This window comes from Pezoporus occidentalis, unplaced genomic scaffold, assembly GCF_034315485.1.
Source record: "Pezoporus occidentalis ecotype Australia unplaced genomic scaffold, CSIRO_AGI_Poc_V1 ctg116, whole genome shotgun sequence".
NCBI lineage: Eukaryota > Metazoa > Chordata > Aves > Psittaciformes > Psittacidae > Pezoporus > Pezoporus occidentalis.
The window spans coordinates 1,195,137-1,222,202 of NW_026912951.1; the positions used below are offsets into that span (position 1 = coordinate 1,195,137).

General features: G+C 41.7%; 1 protein-coding gene across 2 annotated transcripts; it reads left to right on the forward strand.

Annotated features, from left to right (window-relative positions):
• The first annotated feature begins 981 nt into the window (after window positions 1-981).
• DUSP29 (dual specificity phosphatase 29) lies at window positions 982-26,138 on the forward strand. Of its 2 annotated transcripts, XM_062639378.1 has the most exons (5): window positions 1,002-1,137; window positions 2,406-2,502; window positions 9,798-10,010; window positions 19,819-20,039; window positions 25,134-26,138. In XM_062639378.1, exons 3-5 carry the CDS (start codon window positions 9,826-9,828, stop codon window positions 25,379-25,381), a joined length of 654 nt encoding a protein of 217 aa, XP_062495362.1. In that variant the 5' UTR covers window positions 1,002-1,137; window positions 2,406-2,502; window positions 9,798-9,825; the 3' UTR covers window positions 25,382-26,138. The 2 variants fall into 2 exon arrangements, with proteins under 2 accessions (XP_062495360.1, XP_062495362.1); XM_062639376.1 differs by lacking the exon at window positions 2,406-2,502 and having other exon boundaries at window positions 982-1,137.
• Window positions 26,139-27,066: the final 928 nt, after the last annotated feature.

Genomic DNA, 27,066 nt, shown 5'->3' on the forward strand with positions numbered 1-27,066 from the left:
ATGACCGGCCAACCTGAAACATTGGTCAAGTACAGGCACTTGCATTCACTGAGGATTGCTCCTGTTTTTGCAAGAGATGAGAAAAGGTCCACAGTGGGTATTCATCAACAACTGGCTGCTTTCTATATGTTTTTAAGGGGGGTGAAAGTAGGGAGCGCTGTGAGTCCAAAAGACAGGCAAGCAGCACACGCAGGTCTGCTCAGAGAGACCACTCTCAACAGAAGGGGCCAGGAGGCTCCAGAAAGTAGGTGCAAAGACCAATGGGCTACTTCCCGGTGTCATGCCCTCATGCAGACTGACCCCTTTGCCTCCTTCCCCAACTCCCTGGCAGAAGGCGATGGATCTGAAGAATTTGCCCTGAGAAATATGGATACTCAAGTGACAGTTGGAGCTTCATACGTCATTGGAAGCCTGGCTCCAGCAAGACCAAATTCACATTAATCTCAATGATGTTGTCCAAGTTGGCAACACTGAGCCTTGGTTTGCTGCAGAACAAATGCTTGGAGAGAGGATATTGTGCACCAGCTTCTCTCATGAACATTGATCCCTCTAGCAAACAGCCCTGTGGGCTAATAAGGTCACCACACTCACAGTGGACAAACAGCTGGAGCTGAAGAAGTGTGGCTCTGACACTGGGGAAACCAGATTTGACCTTTGATCAACCTAAGTAGGGAAAGATGTCTTAATGGTAGTGAACATACAAGAGATGAGGGTCTTGTCAGGCTCATTCCCACTGCCCTTTGCTGTGCCAGTGCCAAATCACTTGTGCACAGCATGACAGAAAACAGCACTGCAATGCTCCTAACCCACATGCAGTAGTAAACATAGCATGAGGCTTGACAAAGGACAAGAAGATAAAAGATGAGTTTTATTACAGTCAACACACAGGATCACATTATCTTAGTCATACCAAGGCTGGGTAACTAAATTACCAGGTTTAATGTTTCGGGTCACATCAGGGAATAGTTTTACCAGCAGATGTAAAGATCGCCCTTTGGAGTGGGTAGTACTCAAGGTCAGAGGCAGCAAATCCTCCTCTAAAAATAGACTCCAGTGGCAAAGTTGGTAAGATTTCTTTTGTCGTTCTGCCACACTTAACGGGACCCAGCTACCCAGAGCACCCACCTAAGGTTACAGGTAAGGCTAAGCAATATACCTTTTCTGCTGTACTTCTTGTGCTCCTTTTCCTCCTTTTATTACCTAGTTTACTAAACTAGGGAGAGGACCAAGAGCTGGCAAACTTTCTAAGGTAACTTATAACTTCACAAGCTTGTTGAAGAGATAAAAAAGGTTTAAAACTACTGGAGAGTCAAAACAGCTGTTAAAGTATAATTTTTAGGTTTTTAGTAAACCAATCGGTCATGTTACAGAAATGACTTTATAGACAAGGAAATGAGGTGCCAGAAGGGTATTTATCTTAAAGATAATTTCAATTTAAAAGTTAGGAATAAAAGTGCAGTTTTTCAAGCTTTTGTAACATCTGTCTCAGAACATTTTGCTTATTTTTTGCTAATTACTCCACCCTCCAGTCAAATCTAACTTTTCCAACTGAATTACAATTCTCTCAGATGATGCTGTGTTTTAAGTTTCTTTGGGCACTCTCATAATATTTAATGAAATCTCAGCATAATCTGTTTTACATTAACCAGTTCAGTCAACAATAAAGAATGAGGGCAAAAAATAAGTTTTTAAAGAGTCATCAGTGGCTTAGAAATTCATTGAAATAGCTGGTTAGTTTTGAATATTCACAGCAGGAGGGGCTGGGAAATAATTTCACAGAGGCTATGATTTCTCTAGTTTCACTGTTTAAAGACAAATGCATTGGATGAAACATTTTACAGTCCCTGAACACTTCCAGCATAAGAATGCAGGGTAAAATAAAAGAGCTGAAGTAAATGACAGTTTTTGCTGAAGCCTAGGACAGTAAGAAGGAACAGAGGATTGTGTTATTCTTAAGTATACTGCAGGTACCCCAGGGATTTCCAGTTCTGGATGTACAACACTTTGCTTAATTGTTCCTGGGCTCTTTTAGAGAAAGATTTATTTTAAAAGGACTTACTCCTCCTCCCCCCCAAGACGTGTTTGTACAAAATTAAGTTTTTTGGTCTAGTGTTAGGAGGGAAAAGCCACCTAAGGAACCTTTGCAGTGCCGCACTTCATTGCGGTTCCCTGGGGTGCAGCAGTGCCAAGTTACACAGGAAGCATACAGCTTTTGCCAGCTTTTTTGGGTCTGAGTAAAATGTCATGAGGGTGGCATATCAGTGAGCACCGTTTTAAATTCATTTAGTTAAACCATCTGACAAAGCAAGCTTTTGTTACTGCAGCTAACCAACTCTAAACTCGACTGATGTACTTTGAGTCATGAAAAGCTTAGAAACCAAAGCACTGTTTACCCTCCTCCCAAGTGCAAACACTGCTCTCCAGAGAGCATGTGCATTGGCTTCTGCAAGGAGAACTTTCCAGTTTATAAACCAGCCCTCTGCTTAGTCATACTCAAAAAGAGTAAGTACTTTTTCACCCTGCAGGGAGGTATGTACCTGGCATGCTGGCTGGAAATGGAAAAACAGAACATATCTTAAGTATTCAAGAACTTGCTCAAGAAATAGATCCTCCCTCATATTTCAGAAGACCCTCAGCCATTAGATCTGATTTTTGTTCGCCTTCAGCACTGAGAGGGCCTACCTGGAGTCAGGTTACCAAACTAGATTCAAGCCTTTTACACATGTTCTTGAAAGTGTAGGAGAACTGGTATTCTCCATGCTTACCTTCTCTTAGATACTTCCCTCTCTTGCACATACTTGTTACAGACACTGTTCCTCCATGAAGGCAGTTATAAAGCTAAAATGTAAATAAAAATAAAAGCATTTTTGAAGTTGTCTGGAAGCCAAGAAGGTCTCAGGTTTGGACCTTCTGTAAGATAGACATCCTCGGATTTCAGTGATGTTGAATCCTACCTGATAAATAAAAACATAAGTCATCTCTCCGTACATCAGAAAAGAAAATGGGAGTAATTTCTCAGTAACAAGTACTTCACACAAATATATAATTTTTTAATCATAATTCCAGGGCCTTTTTTTCCAGTAGATAAATTCAGTCCCCAGACTTGAGGGTCAAACCACTGGCTAATTTCAGGGGCACCCTGTTTATCTCCTCCTGCACTGCTGTGGGCATAAGGTCTACTGGAACTGTCATTACAGTCATTTTAGCAGCCTTCCAGTATTTTAGCAGCCTTCCAGTATCTGAAGGGGGCCTACAAGGATGCTGGAGAGGGGCTCTTCACTAGGGACTGTAGTAATAGGACAAGTGGTAATGGGTTAAAACTTAAACAGGGGAGGTTTAGATTGGATATAACAAAGAAGTTCTTTACTGTAAGGGTGGTGAGGCACTGGAATAGGTTGCCCAGGGAAGCTGTGAATGCTCCATTCCTGGCAGTGTTCAAGTCCAGGTTGGACAGAGCTTTGGGTGACATGGTTTAGTGTGAGGTGTCCCTGCTCATGGCAGGGGGGTTGGAACGAGATTATCTTAAGGTCCTTTCCAACCCTAACTATTCTATGATTCTACTTCTGTAGACTTCCCATGAAAGGCCCAGAGCTGACAGACAGTCAGAAGAATTTCTGATTGTTTGGTATTTTCAGAAGCAGCATCTTTCAGACAAGTAAAAAACCACAGCTGGTACACTTGTGCACACCAAATTGAATTTAATAAAGCCAGGATCAAAAGCCCCACTAGCACAGGTGATTGATGTTATATGGTCTGGGAGAACTCCCAAGATCAGTAAATATGGGTGGTAAAGAATTTAAACTATTCTGCTATATAAATACGGGCTGAAGCTGGCATTAAGGCAATGAAGCCCTGTGCCCTATGACAGGCAAGACAGAATAGCTAACAGGATTGCCGTTGTTCCTTCTGAAGGAAAGAGCAAGGAAAATTGTCTATTTCCATTTTTCTTCTCACCTTTTATTTCTTTAGCCTCGCTCAGTTGTATGTTTGTAGCAACACCATTGGGCTCTGACCTTATCAGAGACCTGTAGCTTCAGGCACACAAACACAGCTACAAATTGGCAGAGTACATATATCTGGGACAACAGCAGTGATGGAGGAACCCCCATGGGTCAGGGAGGGGTGCAAAAAAGAAGGGGAGAGGTTACATGGGTCCTTGCAAAGGACGATCCTTTTCTGTGCATGTCTGGTTCTTTGCTTTGCTTTCCTTTTTTTTTTTAAATCTCTACAGCTGACTTGAATCTTCACTCCCAGGCATAAATCTTGCCAAGTTGTTTGGCATCTTTATACACAGCACTGAGGCTTGCATAGCATGTTGAGCCAAAAATATTAAGAAACATAGTATTTTGTTATGTAGATAATGACTTATAGCTTTTGGTCTCAAAGTACTCAGAAACTTCCACCGCATCTGGAAACCAGCATTAGAAATGTACGCACTACCACCAAAGCTCTGACCTTCACCTCTAGATGTGAACCCTAGTCCTCACTCCCCCCAGAACTGTGGGATTACCAAACTGCAGAGCCCATGTATGGTGTTTCCAAAAGCACTAACTAACCCCCTAGAAATTCTGGGGTGTAGGAGGAACATCCTCCCCCATTGAACCAAGTTGAAAATGGACCACTATGTTCTGTGACTTTCTAGTGCTTTCCTGGAAATTCTGGGTTAATTTGAGTAGTTCAAGGGACTCAGAACAAGGTGCAGAAAGGAAATCTTTCACTGCCATATCACTGCTCCAGCCACTAGACTGTGTTCAGTCTTTGAATTATACAGCAGATAGACTGTATAATAAGGGGAGGATTTTTCCTTTTTCTTTTTACCCTTTGCACTTTATTTTCTCTCTCCCTGTTCTCTTAAATAGAAAAAAGCTAGAGAGCTCTATATGAAATTCCATTTGGCAGCTGTAGAGTGGATAGTGAACATAAAGAAGAGATTCCTTTGTTGTGCCTAATGCATGCTGCTTATCCAAATTAGCCACACAATTACTTCTATCAATGCGAAAACAGTTTAATGTTTTTTTTTTTCTAGTGCACAGCACTTGAGAACAACTTAAAATGCAGTGTAATTTGCCACAGTGTATGTCCTGAAGTGGCTCACTAATGAAAAGAGGATTAACTCTCCATTATTCTGAATTACCATTTTATGAAATCACTAACAATATTTTCATTTATATACATATAACCCAAGGGGGAGAAATATTCCAGCCATCTAAGTGATTAACAAATAAAATTCATTAGATAACATGCACTTTGGTCTTATTTATGAAGAGAAAGATTAGGGTATAAAAATGCAGATGACTGAATTTTTATCACCCTTGTTCTGATAATACACTTAAGCCCATGACAGCATAATTGGTGAGCACCAGCAGTTCCATTTTATATCCACACACTGGATTGAGAAGCAGAACCTGCAGGACATCAGGCTTGGCAGTCAAAACCTCACAGGCTTGAGCATCGGAACCTCATCCCACTGAGGTGGACCCAGCCACTGCAGCGTGGGCAGAGAGGGAACAGGAAGATCTCAGCAGCTCACACAGGCTGGCTGCTGCACAGCACAGCACGAGAGGAGCTGTGGCCTGGGCACAAGGGAAGAGTGGGCTGCGCTGCAGATTGCCCTCACTGGAAGGTAATTCCTGGGCCCAGATGCAGGGCTCTGTTCCTCACTATACTCCTAAGTTGGGCTCAAACCTTTCAGCCAAGGAGAACCTCTCTGGAACAACGATAGTTCCTGCTAGCTGACTGTCCTCTTCATCCCTCCCCATGAAGTAAGACAGGCTGTCCTGTGCTGGAGCAGCACTTCCAGGGGCAAGTGGGATGCGAAGTGACTCATGCAAAGGGCACGAGGACTGTACCTACTGCAGAGAGCTTTCATATCACAGGTTGTGTGCTCCCGGCACAGTGTGGTGCCATGAAGCGACTGCTGAACTGGTATGGGACAGCTGCACTGCTACATCACTCAGTCTACGCTAACTAGTCTGTAAAGCAAAGCATTTTAGCCCTAACGAAGCACAGCAAGGGATTTGAAACTGCTCCAATGAGCCTGTGCAGGGCTAACCCTGCAATCTGCCATCTGACTGTACCGGGTGAACACCCTGCAAGGAATGGTTTCCTCTCCCCAGAGGTCTGTGAAAGAAATCTGAGCTTTTCCTGCCTGGGTTTGTGCTAGACAGTCATCTTTACACAGACAGTCATCCTTATATCCACAACAGCATTTAAGAACCACCATGGAAAAAAAATCCAATCTACTTTTCACTTTTTAATCTAAGAGGGCAGGCCTGGGGAATGGTGTTCCCTCAGCTCCCTTTGGTGTACACAGAAAAGTCAGTAACAGATGAGGTTACACATCTTTGGTTCCTGGAAAGACACAAGCTTTTCCATCCCTCTACCCCCAACCAAATGCTTCACGGCAATTAATTCCAGAGCTCAAGTAGCAAACCAGCCTCCCTTCTCCCCCTTCCAGTTAAACTCTGTTATTTCTTACTTAGTCTAGAGTCAAATCTGAAATACATATTTTACTAGAAGAATTTCAACTGATGCTTTCCTGTGCTCTAATTCAATTTAAAAATCCCTGCAGCAGATAATATTGGCAAGGCATAAAAGAACATAGCTTACTTGAAAGTTCAGGGAGCATATGGCTTCCCAGGACAGAAACGAGTATTTCTCAGCAGCGGTCTAACTTTCAGAGTGCTAACAAAGCTTCAAAGCGAGACGGTGTCACACTACCACAAACGATCATTTGCACATGTAATTGCCCTGTTTTGAGGTCTGCAGTCTACGAGGAGGGACTATTGGTGTAACAAATCAATGCATTGTGGCCACCGAGCACGATTACCAATTACATTGCTTTCTCTTCTTCCCTTCTTTTCCTCCCCTCCCATTTTATGCAGCTGTGAATAAAACCATAGTCAGTCCTTCAGCATGAGGGCAGCAGGCTCTCAGCTAAGATAATTCCTTACTAGACAAATAATTCCTTACTAGACAGATAGCAGCTCTTATCAAGTTCTAGATAACAGCCTATTCACTCTGAAGTCAGACTGTATTAGATTTGTATCTCTGACTACCTAACATTATCTATACTGTGGAATCTGCACGTAGAATTTGCATAATTCTGGCATGGAAAGGTAAAATTCTCTCCTGGGGAATGTCTACTGGGGGCACAGAGATGGGACTTGGTGCTACTCAGAGGCAGGCAAGCCCAAGCCCAAGGTAAATCTGCTAAAAGCTAGACTTCTCAGAGCCCTCTACAAATCTCTGCAGAGGACCACTTAGCTAAACATCATCATCATGTTTTAGGAAGCTTGGCTGAAAGACAGATCCCCTTGCCAGTGAAAGCAAGCCAATTTTTGAACAAAGGTGTACACATGCCAAACAAAAACTGGCTCCACAATCTTGCCTAGCTTTGGAGTAGGAAAACAGGAATCATTTGGCTTTTTCAAGTTTTGTGGAGAAACAGAACATGACATGCACAAAAGAGCCCAAACTGAGGAAACAAACCCCATGGGTACATGGGATGTCAGTGAAAAATGGTCATCCTGCTTTCAGGAGAGCTCTACAACAGCTGCATGAAGGCATTAGCCAGATTTTTGTAATTAAAGGACACAAACATCACTAGTGGCCAACACAAAAAAAATTGTGGGAGCCACTACAGGATTTGTTCGCTGCAAGAAAGGTGGATTTTTGGCAGGCTGTACTTGCATACTTCATAAGGTCAAGCCCAACTCCACCTCTTCTTGTTACAAGTCTCCTATGGAACTGCAAGGTTCAACTTCTCCCTTCAAGGGGATGAGAGACAGGAGCAATTGCTGCCTTGAGACATCAGGGAGTCCAGCGGAAGACAAGACAGACCCAACAGGGAGATGGAGCAGGCAAGAGTCTGCAGCAGAAGGCTGGCAACAAGGGAAAAAAAAGCACTTTTTTCAGAGGACAAGATAGGTAAGTGACAACTGGCAACAGGGTAAATAGGAGGCCAGACATGCAGACAGCCCCAGATTCCAGTTCCTAGAGGTTTGCTGTAAAGACCAGCTGCATGAGTGATTTAACTTCCTGCTGACAACATGCAGAACAAAAGGTGATTTGCCTTCAGCCACAGAAGAAAACAAAGGAGACATTAATTGCAACACCCATGTCCCTCACAATAATTCTTCTCTGACATAGTGCCTAGACCTGTGACATGAGTATTTGTCTGGTAGTGTGCAGAGTGCTGCTAATTTGGACTGAAAAGCTCTCATGTACACCTTTATCACTTGTCAATCACTGCTTTGCTTCTTCTTTACTAAGAATACGTGGATGTACTGTACCTTAGCGCTCCCCATGCAAAACTGTCTTTAAGTCATCAAAAAATGAAAATAAAACATAATCTGAAAAATCCTTCATCTAAACACACCAACACTGTATGCATGTGGATACCAAGTGGCTTCTCTGGGAGGACAGCGCAGTGCCACACCTGAGCTAAGGAGCATAGCATTGCACTCTTGCAGCTGCACTACACCCACAGTGGCTGGTAGGGTTGCTGCTGGTGCAAGGGTTTCTGTATCACATGTATTTCATGGGCTTTTACCTGGGATACTTCAGCTGCAGGAGATTAGGAAAATTAAATGAAGATGTAAATGACCCGTGGACTCAAAGAACTTACCTGTCCAAAAACAAACCTACAGTTACCTGCCACGTCCTAAGGCAGTGTCTTCATAAAGACGTGGATGGGGAATGCATTGAGACTCACGTTAGTCCTTGGCCTTTAACTTTGCTCACCAGCTTTTTGAAAACTCCAGGCTGCTCCTGGGGCCAGTGCCCAGTTCCTAAGCAAGGCAGAGCTTCAGGAAGTGGGGGAGGAGGGACATCACCTAACTGGGCTTTAACTACTGACTCCACAGCTGAGGGGGAAAAATTTCCCAGGGAAAAGCCCTGATCAGGACAGCAGCTGAGAAAATTACAGCAACCAGGAAAGAATCTTGACCTTCAAGAGATGTGTAAAGCTGACACCAAAGGATTCAACACTAGCAGACAGCTCAGACACACAGGACATCAGGGTTGTCAGTTTTGAGCAACTCAGCTTTGACAGCATGGACAGGCAAAGGGTGCTGTTTTTAGCACCATTAATGATACTCTGGTTTTACCTACAGGATAATAGTACTCCATTGCTCTCCTCTGTATGTTCATCGCTGCTTCTTCCTACCCACTTGGCAGGTACGCATCAAGGTTAAAAAAAATAAAAACCCAAACACCCCCCCCCCCCCCCCCAACTGCCAAATTTGAACCCCAAAAGAAGGAAGTCCTTGAGCCCAACCTGGCTAGAAAATACTTTGTCAATCAGTCAGTGGTGCTGCCAAAAGGCAAACTCTCCTTCCTGCAAAAAGCCTACAAGGTTCAGTGTGCAGGGCTGCATTAAGATCTTTAAAGACCAGAACTGGTACACCCAACATTTACCTGAATCTACACATTTTACCTCCCTGCATTGCTGAAAACCACTCAGAGAAGCCTTTATGAAATTCACAGTTAACGATAATGAAACATACTTACCCTACTCAGTTCTCCAAGCTGCTCTAGATCCCTTGGATCAGGCTCTTGGACCTAACAAATTTGTGCCAGTAGACTTTCCAGGAAACAAATTCCCAGTGGAGACCGATCTTCAGTGATCACAAACTTTTGCCTTTTGCTCCCATTGCTGGTGAGCTTGTCCAAAAGCATTCCTTGCCCGGCCCAAACACACCTGGCCAGTGCTGCTCCCAGCATCACACAATTGGAGCAGAAGTTGCCTGCTTTGTGATTCCTCACCTTAACATTCTGTTTTGGTTACATTCCAGTTTCTTGCACGACCGAAAGCACTACTCCATGGACAAGATGTCATCAGAAGGTTTGAATGCTGGGAAGAAAAACGCATACAAAGCAATGAAAGTAGAGCCTGATGAGGATTACTCCACCCCAGGTGCATTTGAATTGGAGCGACTCTTCTGGAAAGGATGCCCACAGTACACTCATGTCAACGAAGTCTGGCCCAATCTCTACATTGGAGATGAGTAAGTATACATAGTACTGCTCTACACAGTGGACGAGCAAGTGTACACAGCACATCTCTTCTACATAGGAGATGACTAAGCTGCACTAAGTACAGCTCACCAACAGAGCACGGTGTTTCTTTCCTCCTCCTACTCATTCGTTAGTTTTAGCAGTGATGATGTGGTCTGACAAGGTACTGACAGATGCCAGAATCCAACAGAGCCATCAGAGCCTGGGAAGGCCCCCAGATATGGGCACACCATGTCGGTTGCTGCTGGTTCAGGAAAGCACTGAATAAGCGTGGCAGGGTCTACTGCTCAAGTCTCAGTAACAGGAGCACTTGTGGCACCAGTGTAGGCTGCTGCGGTTGAAGGCAGTCATGATCTACTTTTAAATGGCTCATTGCAAGGAGTAATTTGTGAAATTCCAGAGTTACACTGACAGAAGAGCATGACCTAGATGCGTTGACCACAGCTTAGGTTGGTTTAAACCTAAAACGTAATTCTTGAAAAGTGATTAAAGGGACAGCTCAACTCACAGTGGTATTTCTGCATTTCCAAGCTTGTGCTTCTGTACATGGAATACTCTGTACTTCCAAATTGCTCAAGAGATTAAAACAAACAGAACCTTGTGGAAGGCAAAGCTGCAGATCAGACCAAGTGTGATTTGGAAAAAAAACAAACCCACAAAACAGACTTAGCTCTGCTGAGCACAGGACTAAACTAGAAACAGCCTGTTCCAACAAGCAGAGATGGCTGCTGCAACCCAGAGACATGCCATCAGAAAATCCCCCAACCCAAGCTCCTGAGCAGAGCAAGAGTGCTTTTCTTACCCCTTAGGCATTACTGGTCTACTTCCCATTTTCCTCTACACCCTGTGCTAACATGACGTTTATTTTACATCATTATCAAAAGGCACAAGCAGGAGCCCCACTGGCTACAAAGTTCTCAATAATTTTTTAAAAGGTCCTAAAATTCATCTGTTGCCAGCTTATAAAAGAGGAAAGATATACAGCCTTGAAAGTTACAAGGCTCCTAATATCATAGACCAATTACTTCTGTGGCGCCAGAGGGAACAGAAAGACACATAATTTCTGGGCTCCCACTTTCAGAGACTTTTAGAGATTAAGCCATGAGAAGAGCCTGGCCAAATGACTCAGGAACAAAGAAAAGGGGGTTGAGTTGTCCTCTCTCCACCCTATCCTATCTGTTTTGCTACATATTTCTAACTCAAGATTCAGTGTAAAAAAGAGCACTTATTTCCTACTTCCTTGTTCAGAATCACCAGCAGAATTTTCTGAATTAAGCTGCTGGAAGAATTTCCTTATCTCTGTGATGAAGCTACAGCTCTGCCCTCTAGCAAAGGAATCTAATGAGACAACAGGTATTTGGACAGTAGTTTCTGCGCCCAGGACAGCAGCCACTGACTGTTTCCTGTAATTGTTCCTGTAGCAGTGGTTTGTTAATTTAATAAATGTTGGAAGGCGTGACTCTGAATACAATACACCTGCACTTAGTACAAACTAACCAGAGGAACAGCAAAACCAAACTTCTTGAAAGGTACTTTTAGCTATGGCCACTTAAACCAGGGAGTATACTTCTGCAGCGGACCAGTCTTAAGTCGGGAGGAAAAGCAATGGTGCTTCAAGAGGAAACAAGCTCCTCAAGTTGACTGGGACAAAAGCATGAGAAAGCTAATGGAGAAGAAAAAAGATCTGAGGAGCAGATGGGGAGTTAGCAGAAGTAAAAGTTCACCAGAAAATGGGACTCCCTGGAAAAGACCAATTAGTCAGCCAGACAGGGGCAAACTTGACATTCAGTAGCAGAAAGCCCAAGACGATGACTGGTCTGCAGGCAAGATGCAGCTTTCATTACTGGAACTAAAATTTCATTTGAATCAGGCAAAGTCCAGACCTCTGTATCTGTCCTCAGCCAGCTCCACACCTTACTTCCAACCAACAGCTTTCTCCTTCAGTGTGGCAGGGGGGTTTGTATTATTTTATTTTAAGATCATGCTGTAGCATTGGTTGCTGAAGAGCTGCCATGGAGACATGAACAGATGTTGGTTGCATTTGCATCCTTAGCCATGCTAAATTAAAGTTGATCTTGAAAGAATTTAGTGGAGCTCATCAACAAAATCAAGTGAACACACACATGCAGGGTTTATCTTCAGAGCCTTCACATCTGTGCTTCATTCCTGCCTCCTGCATTTACAAGGTTAACAGGACTTGTGACTGCTTATGGAAATGCTAATTAATTAACCTGACTACATAACCACATCTTCTTTCTAATGCAATACAGGCTACCAAGGAGCCCTGTGAGGCCACTCAATCCTTTTGTTACAAGGCTTCACTGCAGATGTTGCCCAGAGGCAATGAAATCTCCATGAGCCTGTCAGACCCAGAATAATCAAAGCCTCAAAATATAACATGCTGTGTTCAGCTCCAATTGAAATTTTCCTCCAGCAAGTTCCAAGGACTTTTAAAGACCAGACACTGGAACTTGCAGGAGACAGCCCAGTGATAGGAATAAAACAAGCTTTGCCAAGATCTTGATTCATCTGCTACGAGGATTAGTGCTTGCATATATCCTCCTCACACCTAAAGGCTGCCTAAAGGGATAGAAAGCAGCTTTGTCTTGCTCCTTTCTTTCACTGGTCACTGGGTTACTTGCATGGGCAGTTTGATTGGCTAATCCCAAGTCTGCTTGGTTCACTGCAATCACATGGAAAATACCTCTGCTAGCTATGTAGCTTATAGTTTCTTCTTGCAACAGTTATCGCCTTGTTACCCCAGATGATGATCATGGTTCCAATTTTCTGAATTTCAAAGAATATTTTAGCTGAAGACAAAGGCTTCCCCAGATTTTATTTTCCTTTTAACCACCCTCTAGCTCTCATTAGGATGTAAGGCCTGATCACAGTTTCAGGTCTTTCTGTGTTCTCAAACTACTCCAGAGGAAAAGAAGTCTTCTGGAATCTACTTCCTTACAGGTTAAATATGAAAAATAATTTTCTGGATATGCAGCTGAGCCAAGCTTGTACTTCAAGAAAGCTATTGTCTGTGCTTGTCCCAGAGTCTTGAGAACTAGCACAGGTAAGATTCAACAAGATACATGAGTAACTCAGACTTACAGGTTGAACTGTAGGATAATGAACATCTATAAGTAAGCTTTAAATATAGGTAAATATAAATAAAACTCCTTCTCTCCTCTACCCTTTCTCCAGAAAAAGGATACAGTATGGCTTTTTCCAAGAGATTAAGTATAAAGACAATTTATACTAATGTAGAAGAAAACAGATGGGTAGAAAATAGTTGCCACCCACTGTTTTACCATTATGAACTCTTAGGATCTACAGCAGTATTAATCATAAAAAAAATAGAAGTGCATGCAAATTTAGATTATAAGAACTCTCTTGAGGACATAGTTTCAACCTTGTTAATATGAAGATCTGCCAATTGCAACAGCAGTTTAACAATTCAGAAAATCAAATCTGTAACACCAGACCGTAAACCTCTTAAAACAGCAATGAATTCCAAGACAAGTAAAAATTCCCCAGATACCAACATCTCTCTCCACAGGCGATTCCTAACACTTGGCAAATGACTGAAGTCAAGACCAGGATCTGACTGACTACTTCACTTGATGCCTCCCTGCTGCATATGAAGCAGAGAGGTATTCCCTGTACCTAGGTTGCATCATTTACAAAAACAAACCCCACCACTTTGGACCAGAAGAAAATGGACTACTAAATCTTTTTGTACCACGTATTACAAAGATCCTCTTCAGCATTTTCAGCAGTACCTAAAAATTCTTCTAATTCACACTCAACAGGAGGTATCCACAGAAATGGAGCAACACCTCAGAAGGAAAAGGGGATACAGTGCTTCACTATCTCTAGACTCCCTCAGTGCTGGAGTTACCAAAGGAAATTGGGTCAGTATTATTGGAAATTCTCAACATCTCTCCTCAGGAAGGAGAACTGCCAGATTTTCTTAAGCAAGTGTCAGTATTGCCTATATTCAGGAAGCTTCTTTCTGACACTGACCATCTGGTAAATTATCATCCTGCATCAAGCTTTCCTTCAGCGCTAAAGAAAATGGAAAAGTTTGAGAGATAATTCCTCTTCTAGTAACAGGTTGCCTCATATTTCCTTGTGTTTTGTCAATCAGGGTCACATCAATCTGTGGTTTTAACAGTCTATACTGAAATATGTTTGCATTGCTCAAGCTTAAGATACTTTACTGTACTTAAGAGTTTACTAGCATACCAGTTGTCTGGTTGACCAGTACCCGCTATAAGGTGCTGACTTACCTGTCAAGGAAGCTGCTCTGCCCACATCCTCATGAGGCATTTTGGAGGATTACTTCCCTTCCTTTAGATGTACTTGGGTTTTCATCATCAGCTGGCTTCTCTTCTCTTCATTAGCTGCTTTTAATATACTTAACATTTGATGTGGAGGTTCAGGCTGCAGTGCCTACAAGTTGTTTTTCCCTCTTTTCCAACTCCATTGGTTTGGGCAACTTCCTGATGAAAGCAGCTGGGACTAAAGATTGTTATGACAGTATTTTTGAAAAGAAGAGAAGGAATTTGGTACACTGGAGATGGCAACTTGAAAGGAAGGCTTTTCCTTCGCATTACAACTACTTACACTGTTACTTCCAGTTGCTTCCAGAAGAAGGGAGAGTTTTCTGCAGTGCTTGCTTTTAATCCTGTGAATCTAAAGCTTTAAAACTGACAGCACGCACAGTTAGTTTTGGACAAGCCCTTAACTTGCCCTTGCACAACATGAAAGATGCAAATACTCTTCTAGGAACCATTTGAAAACGGATGACATTTTTGTTTGGGACAGTCCCCGCTCTTAGTGAGGGTCTGTTATTATCAATATGTCCCTACATGAAAGTGATTTTATCTCAAGTTTTCGCCCTTTAGGTGGCATTCCCATATCAAAGTACTCCCCCTTGCCTCAGAACTTTAAAAACATGTTTATGAGTCCATCTGTCCTACAGTAAATGCAGGGTCTGATTCAGCAAAGCACTGAGTTTTTACTTAACATGCTTTCCTATAGAGGGAAGGACTTCTGGGTATGCTTAACTATCAGCATATGTTTATGTGCTCTGAACCGAAGAACTGTTGAGTTTTTACACAGGACCAATCTGTCCAGTTCGTCTCTTACTAAAGTGAATTTCACTGAAAATTTCACTGTTATCTCCCAGTGCCACACTTTACCTTCTCTGCATAGGAACATGTTCGAGGCAGACACTGGAGACCCCAGTTGCACCATGTGAAAAGAAATCAAGTCCTAAGAGCACAGATGGTGGAGACATACAAAATGAAAACAATCACAAGAGTAGTCAAATGTTTAAGGCTTCACCTACACTGGCATTTGTAGCAAACTCTTCTTTACAATGGCTACTTAAAACTCAACCATGATCACAAAAATATGACTATTAATTGCAATTTAGGAAACAGCAATACCCGAAGAGGGAAAAGAGGAATACTGTTAGCTTGACTATGAAACTCTTCTAGTGAGCCAATTGCAAGGGAGAAAAATCTGTGCCATTTCTAGCTGAAAGTGAATTAGTAGTAAGAGTTATGAATCCCCCAATAAGGTTTATGATTCATATATCCCTGAATGATCCTATGCTATTAGTCACCTAAACCAGTTGGATATTAGAAGAAATTTATGCTTGATTTATTCCTCCCTTTCATCTAAAATACCAGTACCTCAGGCATAGTAAAAACATCAAGGAAGACCAAAAGCATTCCCCCTTCCTTGGGACATAACCAGGAGCATGATGCATGGTGAAACACAAAAAATCTAGGCTCTAGTAAAGGTAAACCGGTAACAAGGGATGCTTCCACAACACTAGATTCAGCTGAGGCTGGAAAGAAAGCCAGTCCTTTGCACAGACCTGGAGTTCACTGATGGCTAAAGCCATTCCAAGCAAACACATCAAGGGGCACAGTAACATTTCCATTTACAAGCATATGGGTCCCTCTATATGAAGGCTTAACAGCCTGCTCCTTGCTCTCTGTTAACTGGCAATCAACATACTGCAGACCCAGCATGACCTCAAGTTTAACTGCCTATATTATGGCAGTGTCAGGGTCTCAGCACAGCCTCTTCCCAGTAATATTTATGATCAAAGAACAAGGTAAAAAGCTGATGGGAGTGAAAAAGCAGACAAACCTGGGCCCATATGACAAGTGGTGGTCTAGCTGGGCTGTTTGTCTAGCTTTTGGGTAAAGATTTTATCAGGAAAAAAATGAAAAAAATTTTTGAAAGGACAGTAGAGGTATCTTTTATGAAAACATAATTATCAAGTGCAAGACTGGGGTGATAGCGAGAAAGGAGGAAGAACATAACTGCCTTCTAATTTGCGTATCAAGCTTGAAACTAAGCATTCTTGGCTCTTGAAAAAGAGTAAGCATCATTTCAGATTTCTTCACAAGATGCAGATCCTAAAGCCCAAGGCAGTCACCTCTTGCAGTCCAGTGAACCCTATTTTGTATCCCACAGTAACTGTTTCATCAGATCTCTACACAATCTCATGTATTAGAAACCTTAAGAAAAGCTTTCCAGAGATCACATTGTCCAGAGTATCTAATGGAAAAAAGGTACCAACATCCACTTTACAGATTACATGCAACTGCTCAGCCTGCAGATGCACAAGCCACATATCTACCCACATGGCATACATTGACCCTGCTCCACTTGGCCAGGGCAAGCATTTTGGGTCTCTGTTCAATTGACAGGTTCTATAACACCTACACACCGCATTGAGTACCTATTCCAGTGGAAGTGTGGAGATCTTAACAGATTTGAATGCTCAACACTGAGCACTCATTTTCTGGAAGTTTTTCTAAATTAGCAACATCTGTAGAAAGAAGAAAATGTGCATCCATATTGCAAAGATAAGAATTATACTGGGCAAAGCAACATTCAGTCCAGAAGGGTACTGCTGAACCTGTTTACATATCAAGTGCAATTAAAAACCAGATGTTTTAAAATCAGCCTATCCCAAGCACTGAGGAAAAGAGTAAATGTTCTTGGCTGCCAGAAACAGTGGACAGCTTAAGTATTTCCTTGATACACCTATAATTTACTTAAAAAAGAAAAATCAGATATTTCACAGAAGATTTTGTTACACTTGAGTATCTACAATGGGCTTTTTGCAACAGCATTCAAGGTTGATCCACTGCTGATTCCATTTTTAGCCCAAACCGTGGAAAACAGAAGGAACTAGAAGAGTAACAATATGCATATCCCCTAACCCCAGCAGGACACAGGCAAAACAATGGCTAATGCAAATTGTGATGCAAAATAAACACCCAACTGCCTTGCCTTTAATTGGTTAAATAAAAAGGAGGAGGATTAATTCCATCCCAGCCCCAAAATGCACAGTATGCAGATATAGGCAAGACTGGGAGGTGGAGGGGGAAGTTCCCAGGTAGTTAGCTAGACTGACCTGATTGCTCAGTTAATGAAAAGATGGCATCCCTTCTTTCTGAATACATATTGAAACACTGGTGCCTCTGAACACTTGAAAATGAGATCCTTCCACAGAGAACAAGACTGTAAGTGCAACCATCAGAAACAAATGCATTAATTTCACCCACTGTGTCAAAAGGCAATCCCCTGAGAACCTAATCAAGGAAATGGAAAACTGTGTTTCAGATGAATGTAAGCGTCAAATGTTAATGACTGTCATGCAACCTATTGTTTGACATTGTCCTTGCTGAGAACAATTTCATTACATAATTCAAATGCTGTTTATTAGCCTGAGCAGCACTTGCAGAAGCTAATGTCTGGTAGCATCCACAGTCCATCAGAAACTTTGTTTTTTCACTGATCCCTAACTACACTGCAGTCCTACTTGCTATTCAGGATGTAGGTCTCCAACTGCAGGGGTTCTAGTTGAGCACAGATCTCTGACCTGAAACCATCAGTCTTTCATGATTTGTTGGATACATGCTTTGGCCCAACCTGGTGAATGGAAAACATATTTGCTCTATCCCAGCATCAGGGACAATTGTCAAATAAGACAATTTGAAAGCACAACCTGTAGTTCACCTCAAGCACATCAAAACCAAGAGAAGTGGTTCATGCACCTTTACTCTTTTTTTTTACTGGCCATCCATACAGTACAGAACTGAAGTGCCTTTGCTGGTGAAGTGTACAGAGGATGTACACTTTAAGAGAATCCAAAGGCACAAATCTCCTAAAAGAAGGAAGAAAAAAGTTTTCTAGGTCAACCACTGCAACATGAAGGACTGTGCATTAATTAACCTGAGGTGAAGGTGACAAGTCACAGCACTAGCAGCAAGGTGCTGCTTCTTCTCTGTCCTCCAGAGTTGACTGATCTTAAGCAGGTATCACCACGCTATCTGGAGTTTTTATCTACTTTTAAAAATCACTGCATAGTGGACTTTACTTCATGACAACAATGCTAGTAGGGCCAAGACATTATCATTCCTGTCCACAAAGTAATTTCTGCAGGGAGGAGTATTTACTCAGAACAGCCAGTTACCATGAGCTTTAATTAGATAAGAGTGAGCATAGGTAAGACATTCAGTATTTATATCCCAGTTAAATGCCCTAATCACTGTTCATAGGGGGGTTTTAACTCTGACAGAGGCCGGGAAGGCAGAGTCAGCATCAAGCTGTTCTGAGCTGTCACCACTAGAATTATGAAGCACAACAGGTAGCCCACCACAATGTCCTGTGTGGCAGTAGCTGCATTTACACATTGAAATGTTCAGGAAACATTATGGAGAGAGGTACTCCTGGTTGGAAAAAGCTGTTTCACATCATGCACTAATTCATTTATGGCAGCAGTAGTTATGTGAAAACATTACGAGAATAAAGCCTATGCAATTTTTTGGGGGGAAAAAAACTCAGTAGTCCTCCTAGGTACTAATGATACTTGACAGCTTTTCCTGAACAAAACTTACCAAAACTAAAAGCTTTCTGTAATGAAACAAAAAGATTTTTACATGCCTAGCTACAAACTGCACTTTTTGAATAATTCCAGACTGCTGGCAAGCACTTAGAGTGGGTTTAGGCACACAAAAATCTAGGATTTCCTTACCTATCTGACTCCTCTTATCTAAGGGAAGAGAGGACAATAATAAATTAGAATATTATGATAAATGCAAGAATTTCAGCTTTCACTGAAGGCTAATATGCAGTTTCTGTATCTAGTTCTTTTTGCTTTAGACCTCTGGTTTAACCAAACACTACAGTAAAAGGAAACCTGGAAGGGAGCTGTGACCACAAAAGGGTGATATTTAGAACTATTTTTATTTTTTAAAACAGAATTGGAGAAAAAACTCAGTAACTTCTTTTAGGGACAAAGAGCTTCTTTTTGAATCCTAAGTATCTTACTACTCACATATCACTCACTCTAATTAGTTCTGCAATATCTATTGATGGGACAGGAGGGGAAAGCAGAATTCCTGGGTCCTATTTCATGTTCTGCCACTGATTTATGACTTTGAATAATTCATTCTATTACTTTCTGTATCTCAAGTTTCTTCTTGCATAAGATGGATAGAAGCCAGTATTTCCTACATTACAAAGGCATCAGGAAAATAAATTCATTTTTAAGGTGCTCTAAGGACCTGGGAGAGATAGTTATGAACTCCAGAAGTATCATTCACTCTAAATGACAGTATCTGAAGATCTTTACAAGGGTAAATGATGCATTTTCGAAGCATTATCAGTTCCATTAACATTTAGAACGTACCAAATCAGATTTTTTTTTTTTCCTGGCTTGCTGGTTAAGAAGGTTCTTCACTTACATGATAGATCTTGTTTTAACAGGAAAACTGCACTAGATCGCTACAGCCTTCAGAAGGCAGGCTTCACCCATATCCTCAATGCGGCCCATGGTCAGCGAAACGTGGACACAGGACCAGAATATTATCACGACATGGCTGTGGAGTACCATGGAGTGGAAGCAGATGATCTCCCCGCTTTCAAGCTCAGCCAGTTCTTTTATTCAGCTTCTAAATTCATTGATAATGCGCTTCAGGATGAAAGAAGTAAGGATGATACTGAATATGGTTAAAAACTGTAGTATTTACTCCATCTGATTATAAGCATAGTTCCATTGCATTTAACCTTGTGGGAAGGAAACAAGTTCAAGTTTAACACAGAATATAAAACTAGTAGCAGAAAACTAGATTAAGAGAAGGTAGTGATGTAAACAAGGACCTTTCTCACTGCAGAACTAGTACCACCCCCAGAGCCTCTTACCAAGCACTTTGATAAAGCCCACACAGAATCAGAATCATAGAATAGTTAGGGTTGGAAAGGACCTTAAGATCATCTAGTTCCAACCCCCACTGCCACAGGCAGGGACACCTGGCACTAAACCACATCACAGCTTGCATTATCTTCTGACAAGTTTTTTGTCTTGACTTTTTCATAAAACTCATCAGAAACAACTGGACATCGCATAGGTTCCATGAATTAGCTGTCTCTTCCTCAAATTAGTCCCTATTAGGAAAGGTTTAATGAATATTAGTTGCATAGCAGTGGGAATGGAACACAAGTGCTCTGCAGAGACTCCACAGCTTCATGCTCTGCAGCATTAGATTTGTTCTACGAATACAAAACCTACCTTCTTACCTAGTCATCAAATCTACCACAAGCTATAGCAGATTTACCTCTCCGCCATCTTCTAAGCAGCAGGTGACCAAAACATCTCTGACACCAGAGATCTAGAAACATTTCATTAAAGCCTTCGTAATTTCTCAGCTTGATTATCACAATTCATTATTTGCTGACCTCCAACAGTGTTCTATCAGAAAGCTGTACACCGATGTGAAGTGCTAAAGCCTAGGCCTCACACTGGCTTTCAAGATTACTCCTACTCCTTTTCCCCCTCCACGCTTTGGTTTGGGTGTTTTTTTCTTTTTCTTTTTTAAATCTCTACAGGGTATTTTACCAGAAACCAGCTGAGAAACTTAAGACTTTCCTGCTGACCTACAAATACCTTAATATCTAGCTATCAAGTTTCTAGCTTTCTGTCAGCTTCTGTTCTTGGCTGTTTAGCTCAGCCGTAGCCAGCTATTACGTGGCTTGCCCCCAATAGCTACACAGGTCTTAACAATTTTACCCTTTCAACAGCAACAGTCCCCTTCCTTGCTCAGAATAAAGTCTTAAAGCAGGTCAGTTTTAAAAATCAAAGTACTAACAGCAGAAGAAACTGCTTCAGGAACTTTCTTGCTTGTGAAGAAAGGTACTTGACATTTCAAAAAAATTATGTCTGAAGCACTGCCCTTGGAAAGGAGTGGACAACTAATATGCATCTGGGGTCTAGTGATCTCCATGGCTGGAAGCCAGAGGTCAGTATCAGACTGGAGTAGCTGAAATAAGAAATGCAGACTTCCTCACTCCCACCACCCTCCTGTTCCTACAGGAGTTTTCTCTACTGCACTGGGGTAAAGAAATAAGCACAAAGGAAGCAGCAAAGGCTAGAACCCACCCCCACCCCCCCCCCTTGCATCCCAATAAACACTGGGGCAGGGAAGGGTAGGATGGGGAGGAGGGGGAAGTATTAATGCTTTTGCTTCAAAACCATATCAAAGTCCAGCAGGTTCCAAGACAGTTATCAGGCACCAGTCCAGCACTGAAACATAAAGTCAAATCAAAGAGTGACTGGATGAATTTCCTCAAAACAAAAAATCTTCAGTCAAGTAGATACTACAAACTGCAGCAATTTCTGCATCTGTGTGCTGCTTGCCATATTCATATGTTTTTGTTTTTCAAACAAGACAGGATCTTTTCTGATAGAGATCAATAAAATAAGGAATTACTGTAATACTCATGAAGAAAAAGAGCAAGCTCTTAACTTTCTTATGAGGGAAAAGTACACAACATGTACATCTACAATTCCGGCCAAAGATATGCACCTATGCATGGCCCACAATGACAGCAGCTTCCCACTACACATTTACAGAACAAAATGACTCCAGAAGCTAAATTGAAGAGTAGACTGATGTCTCCCACACTTAACAGGAGAAAAGCCTAGAGGTAAGTAACCAGTGCTCTCCTCCAAGAACTACATGCATTATTTTTGAATGCACATCGAGTATAGAAAGGTGCTCTGTATTTCAAGGGTCTAATGGAAAGGGCTATTTGTGTGTATCTTCCTGACAAATAGCACCCATATTCCTTAATAGGATTTCATGCTAAGTAACCAAGTAACTATCCCCCAACATGGGATTTCAGTATAAGGCTCTAAATAGTTCTGATCAGTAACACAATTACAGTCCTTTGCTACTTTGCATCAGAACTGAGCAAATACTGAGAGAGGGAAAAGGGCAACAAGGACAGTTTACACGTTTGTGACCAGAATGCATGTCCTAATCAGTCTACTTTAACACATTGCTTGGGGAGCAACCTTCAGCCAGCCAAATGGTTGAATTCATTGAATAGATGTCATCATACAATAATTTGCTGGGAAGAAACTCAAGTCAGTGTTGTTGGAACAACTTTCCCTGCAGATGAAGAAGCCTCTATCTTTCTGCAACAGGCCAGAAAGCTTAGCAATTCAGATGCTGTCAAAACATAGTCCTAACACATTAATTCTGACCTAACCTTCAAAATTTTTGTGATGATGAAGAAACTCCCTGATCAGATCAGCATCCGCAGAGTTAAAACACAGGCAGATGGACTTGTATCTGAGCCGCTTTCAATGTTCTTAAGAGTAGTTTTAGAGGCAAACTCAAAACTGTCCACAATTATGCATGCTACCGTTCAGCTGTGCATAAAGATTTCCAAACCCATGCAATTCAGACCATAGGACAGCTGAAAATTTGTGTCAGCAAGGCCTGATTAACCCAAACAGAAGACGTTATTTTAAGAAGTTTTTAAGTTCCCTACTATGCTACAGATACAGTACTCATTCCCTTGGCGCCTTAATTCCTCAGAAAGTGAACTAGAGGGGAATAGCATTTTCTTTCCATGTGAAAATGTCATGGGAGAACATAAAGCTAGATGTAAAAAAAGCAACATGAGAAGAAACATGAGAGACAGGCACAAAGATCCAAGGCATTTGACCAAACACCTCAGCAGTCATCACTCCATCTGACTCTGGAAAGAGAGCGGTGCATCTAGACAGATTTTCAAGAAACACAAGCCCCAGTCAAGTGACCAAAATAGTTCAGGGACCTGCCACCACTCAGTAGACCTCTGGTTCTGTGCACTGGTATTCTATATTCAGCCATACCTTGAAGGATCAAGTGTGAGAATCAAAGAGAGCAAGAGTGCATTCCATCTTGGAAAACGAAGATTCAGACTGGTTCTTACATCAAAACTGATAGGTACAAAAGGGATAGAAGGGATGCAGCTCTGCAGGTCAGTATCAGTGTTTTGCTGTAATAGTCAGTCAGATCTTAAATATTCACACAGAAAAAAGGACAGACTTCATTTTCCTACAAGCAGGGGGCATTTCAGCATTGTACAGCCATTTTTTACCTTTGTTAACAATGTAAAACTGTACATTTTCTCCTAGATCCCCTGCATTTGCCACCCACACAAAGGAAAGCCTTCCTTGTCCTATCATGCATTTATCACCTCAACAGCAACCCGTTTACAAGGTGGGAAGCTCTAAAGAGAAGCATGAAGGGCTGAACAAATGAGAGGTTTTTATCCGTTTCAAATATTTGCAGTAATAATAGAAGGGATTAGCATTTTCCAGGAGAGGAAGAGGCACTTTTAGTTATCAGAGAGACTGGAATTTTGCCAAGATGCCTCTAAGACTATCTGCTGGGATTAGGATGCAGACTGTAACCATTTATCCTCTCATGTTGGCAGTTCTTGATGAATCCATTGCACACCAATGCTGCTTGTGCCAAGACTTCCTTTTGTGCCTGGAAGCAAAGGAGTTAATCAGCAGGAGTCATGGCTTTGCACCCAACACTTCTCACTAGGCATAGCTGACAGAGATAAACTATTATTGGCCCTGTGAGAAGGTATTTTTTTCCTGTGGCAATTCAGCTTAGGAGGGTGTTAGAGAGAGTGCTCCAAATCCACTTCCTTCAGCAGTTCAACCCTTTGTGAGACCCCCTCAAGGGATTCAAGTAATTTTTGGAAATCTTTTGAAGTCTTTCAAAACCTGTTAATCAAACGTGAAAACACATGAAACCTCCACCTCCCCCAGACGAAGTAAATTGGGAAGGTCTCACTTGGGCTTACATCCTTGCTAGTACCTGAAACCATAGACTTTCTGCCTCTGTAAGTCCAAAGTTAAACCAAACAATGTCACAAAGCTAAATCTTGAGGCACATCTATTCAGACATCAAAACTACTAGCAGAGATTCTGTGTTCACAGCATTACACAAGACAAGCTACTACTGCCAGGAGATGACCATATTAAAGACTCAGAGGGGTGATGGTGAAATGTTACTTTCACTCAGTATAACAGGGTGACTAGCCAGACTTTTAAAGAAGCTTGACTAAGGCTTAAGAAGTGGTTTCTTTCTATCCCCCTTGTTAAATGCCTAGTAACGTCCATGGCCCTTCTTATCCTCTGCCCTCAAAAACATTACTGAGCTTTAAGAAAGCCTTGTTAGCTGTATTTTACAAATGAAGTATTTGGGCATTAAATGATGTAATTTAGATCCTGAAGGACATTACTGTCAAAACCACAAAATATAATCAGCTTCGGTTAGCTTCTGTGTCTAGCTTGTAGAACTGAGAAAGGCACCTCCGTGCACCCCGTTTATCCTCATGGAGAGACTGTCTGATAGCACATTGAACCCTCTCACGCTCCTGTGCTTTGGTCATTACGTCCAAACACAGATTTACATAACACGTCACTTGTGAGGCATATAAAGTTAGGGTGCAGTGGGGCTTGCAAATGTTATTTAACACAAGGCTGCAGTCCCAGGGGCTTCTCTGCAACCTGGTATAGGATGAAATGGGTAATCTCCAATGTAGATGGTGTTCAGTTACTACAGTAAGATTTACAGCCTCAGTTTCCCCACCTGTAAAAACATGGGTCTTACAAAAATGCTGGTAAGTATAGTCAGGCCACCAAAGAGAGCAGGGGCACCACAGAAACCTTCACTGTAAAAAAAGGGAATTAGTCAGTGTCATCTCTGCATCATTTCTCTTTGTTTCCGCAGACAAGGTTCTGGTTCACTGTGCTATGGGTCGCAGCCGGTCAGCTACACTGGTATTGGCTTACCTGATGATTTACAAGAACATGACAGTAGTGGATGCCATTGAGCAAGTGTCAAGACACCGATGCATTCTGCCAAACCGGGGTTTCTTGAAGCAGCTGAGAGAACTGGACATAGCGCTGACACTGCAGAGGAGGAACACCAAAACCAGCCTACCATCTGATGATGATGAGAACAGCACCACGATCTAGTATTGCTGCTGGCAGGGTTGTGCTGGAAAAGAAACTCCATAAAAATTAACTGTAGTTAATTACAGTCACAAGAACCATTTGCTATTTGGAAGGAAAACCAAAGTAATTTCAAATACTGTCAGGATAAGAAAGAAGGGAAGCCAAATTTTAAACCTATTTTTTTAGAATGTTTACGCCTTAGAAGAATTCTTTTGTTACACCAACAAATAAATTTTACCCTCTGTAAAAAGGTTTTCGCAGCACAAAAGCAGCACAACTTCAAAAATACTCTCTTCTAGCTGAGTACTCCCCAAATCCTAGTCCTAACTTAAGCACATGGTCTTTAAAAGCATGGAGCAAGTCACGTCTGAAGAAATTTTGCAGGAAATACACCGACATGGTAGCACCAAAAAATGAATTATTTAGTCCCAAAGTCCTGCGAAGTATTTCACACGAGTCTGCTTTTTTGTGCTGTTTCCTGGCATCTCCATTTCTTTTTTTCACAGTAATAATCTCGGGCAGCACAGCATTTAAAAGAGCCTCCAGATGAGGATCAACTACTTGGACTTCACAACAGACTTTGCAGCAGACCATGCAAACCAGAAGCAAAGCAAGATCCTTTAAAAGGTCAGATGCATAAGCAGCTACAACAGACAATTCAAGGAGATATGTACATGACATTTCAGCAGTTTCAGTTTTAACTTGGTTCTCCTAAATGCTTGAACTGCCTGAATTTTAAAGGTCCTACACATACAGTATCCAACCGAATTTACAAGACCACCAAAAAAAAAAAAAAAAAAAAAAAAAAAGACTGAGCAAATTATGTGTTGTGACTTGTTTTCCTACACTTGGAAAAAGCTAACAGAGCAATAAGCAAGAAAAATAGGATGGCCTTTACATTACAAAGAGAAAGTTCAGCACTGAAAACGTGCAGCCCCAACATCCTGGTTTTGGCCAAGACCTATCCATCCCTAAAGAACCATGGACTATAACCAGTTCCAACAAAATTTTAGTTTTGATTAAAAACAGACACAGGTAAGGCCTGTGTCTATTTTTAGAAAAATATTTTTTTTTCTAAAAAAAAAAAAAAAAAAAAATCTCAGTGCCCTGACTAACCAGGAGAAAGCTGCTGCTGTGCTTACAGACACCACGGTTTGTATTTACCACTACTGATAATGTTTCCTCCTATCTCAACTTCAGTAACCTTAATACATTGTTGTGCTCCAATACAGTTGCTAATAATTGTATTTGTTGACAGAAGCAGTCCAGATACACAAATAGGGACACCTGACTTAATTTTCTGCCTAAATTTATTCGAGTTATTCTATTTAAAACAAATTATCAATAACTGTGTTTTTATCAGTAATTGTGTTTTGACACACAGAGTTTTGCTACTTCAGCAACATCTGATATTCTTAAAATACACTGTAGAGGAGGATCACAATTGAGCCACATTTACCTTTTCTGCATCTGCAAAAAAAGGTAAGTCATCACCCTTCCTACTGGAATTTTTCCTAATTACATGTATCAGGCAAGAGCTACATACGGCCTCAGCGCCTCAGATGAAGGATCAAGCCATCAAGAGCACTGGAGAGTTCTCTTTACAAGCTGACACAGACTTTGTGACTTCAGTGCAGTATGGACTGCTTAAGTCCTGGATGCTTCGGTGGCACTGTGTTAAGTGAACATAATTTTAAACCGTTTTT

Excerpts from the sequence above, each read along its gene's own strand:
- DUSP29 (XM_062639376.1), top strand. The coding sequence starts at position 9,826 with ATGGACAAGATGTCATCAGAAGGTTTGAATGCTGGGAAGAAAAACGCA. Across the intron at positions 10,011-19,818 it reads AATCTCTACATTGGAGATGA|GAAAACTGCACTAGATCGCT; the intron begins GTAAGTATACAT and ends TTGTTTTAACAG. Across the intron at positions 20,040-25,133 it reads TGCGCTTCAGGATGAAAGAA|ACAAGGTTCTGGTTCACTGT; the intron begins GTAAGGATGATA and ends TTGTTTCCGCAG.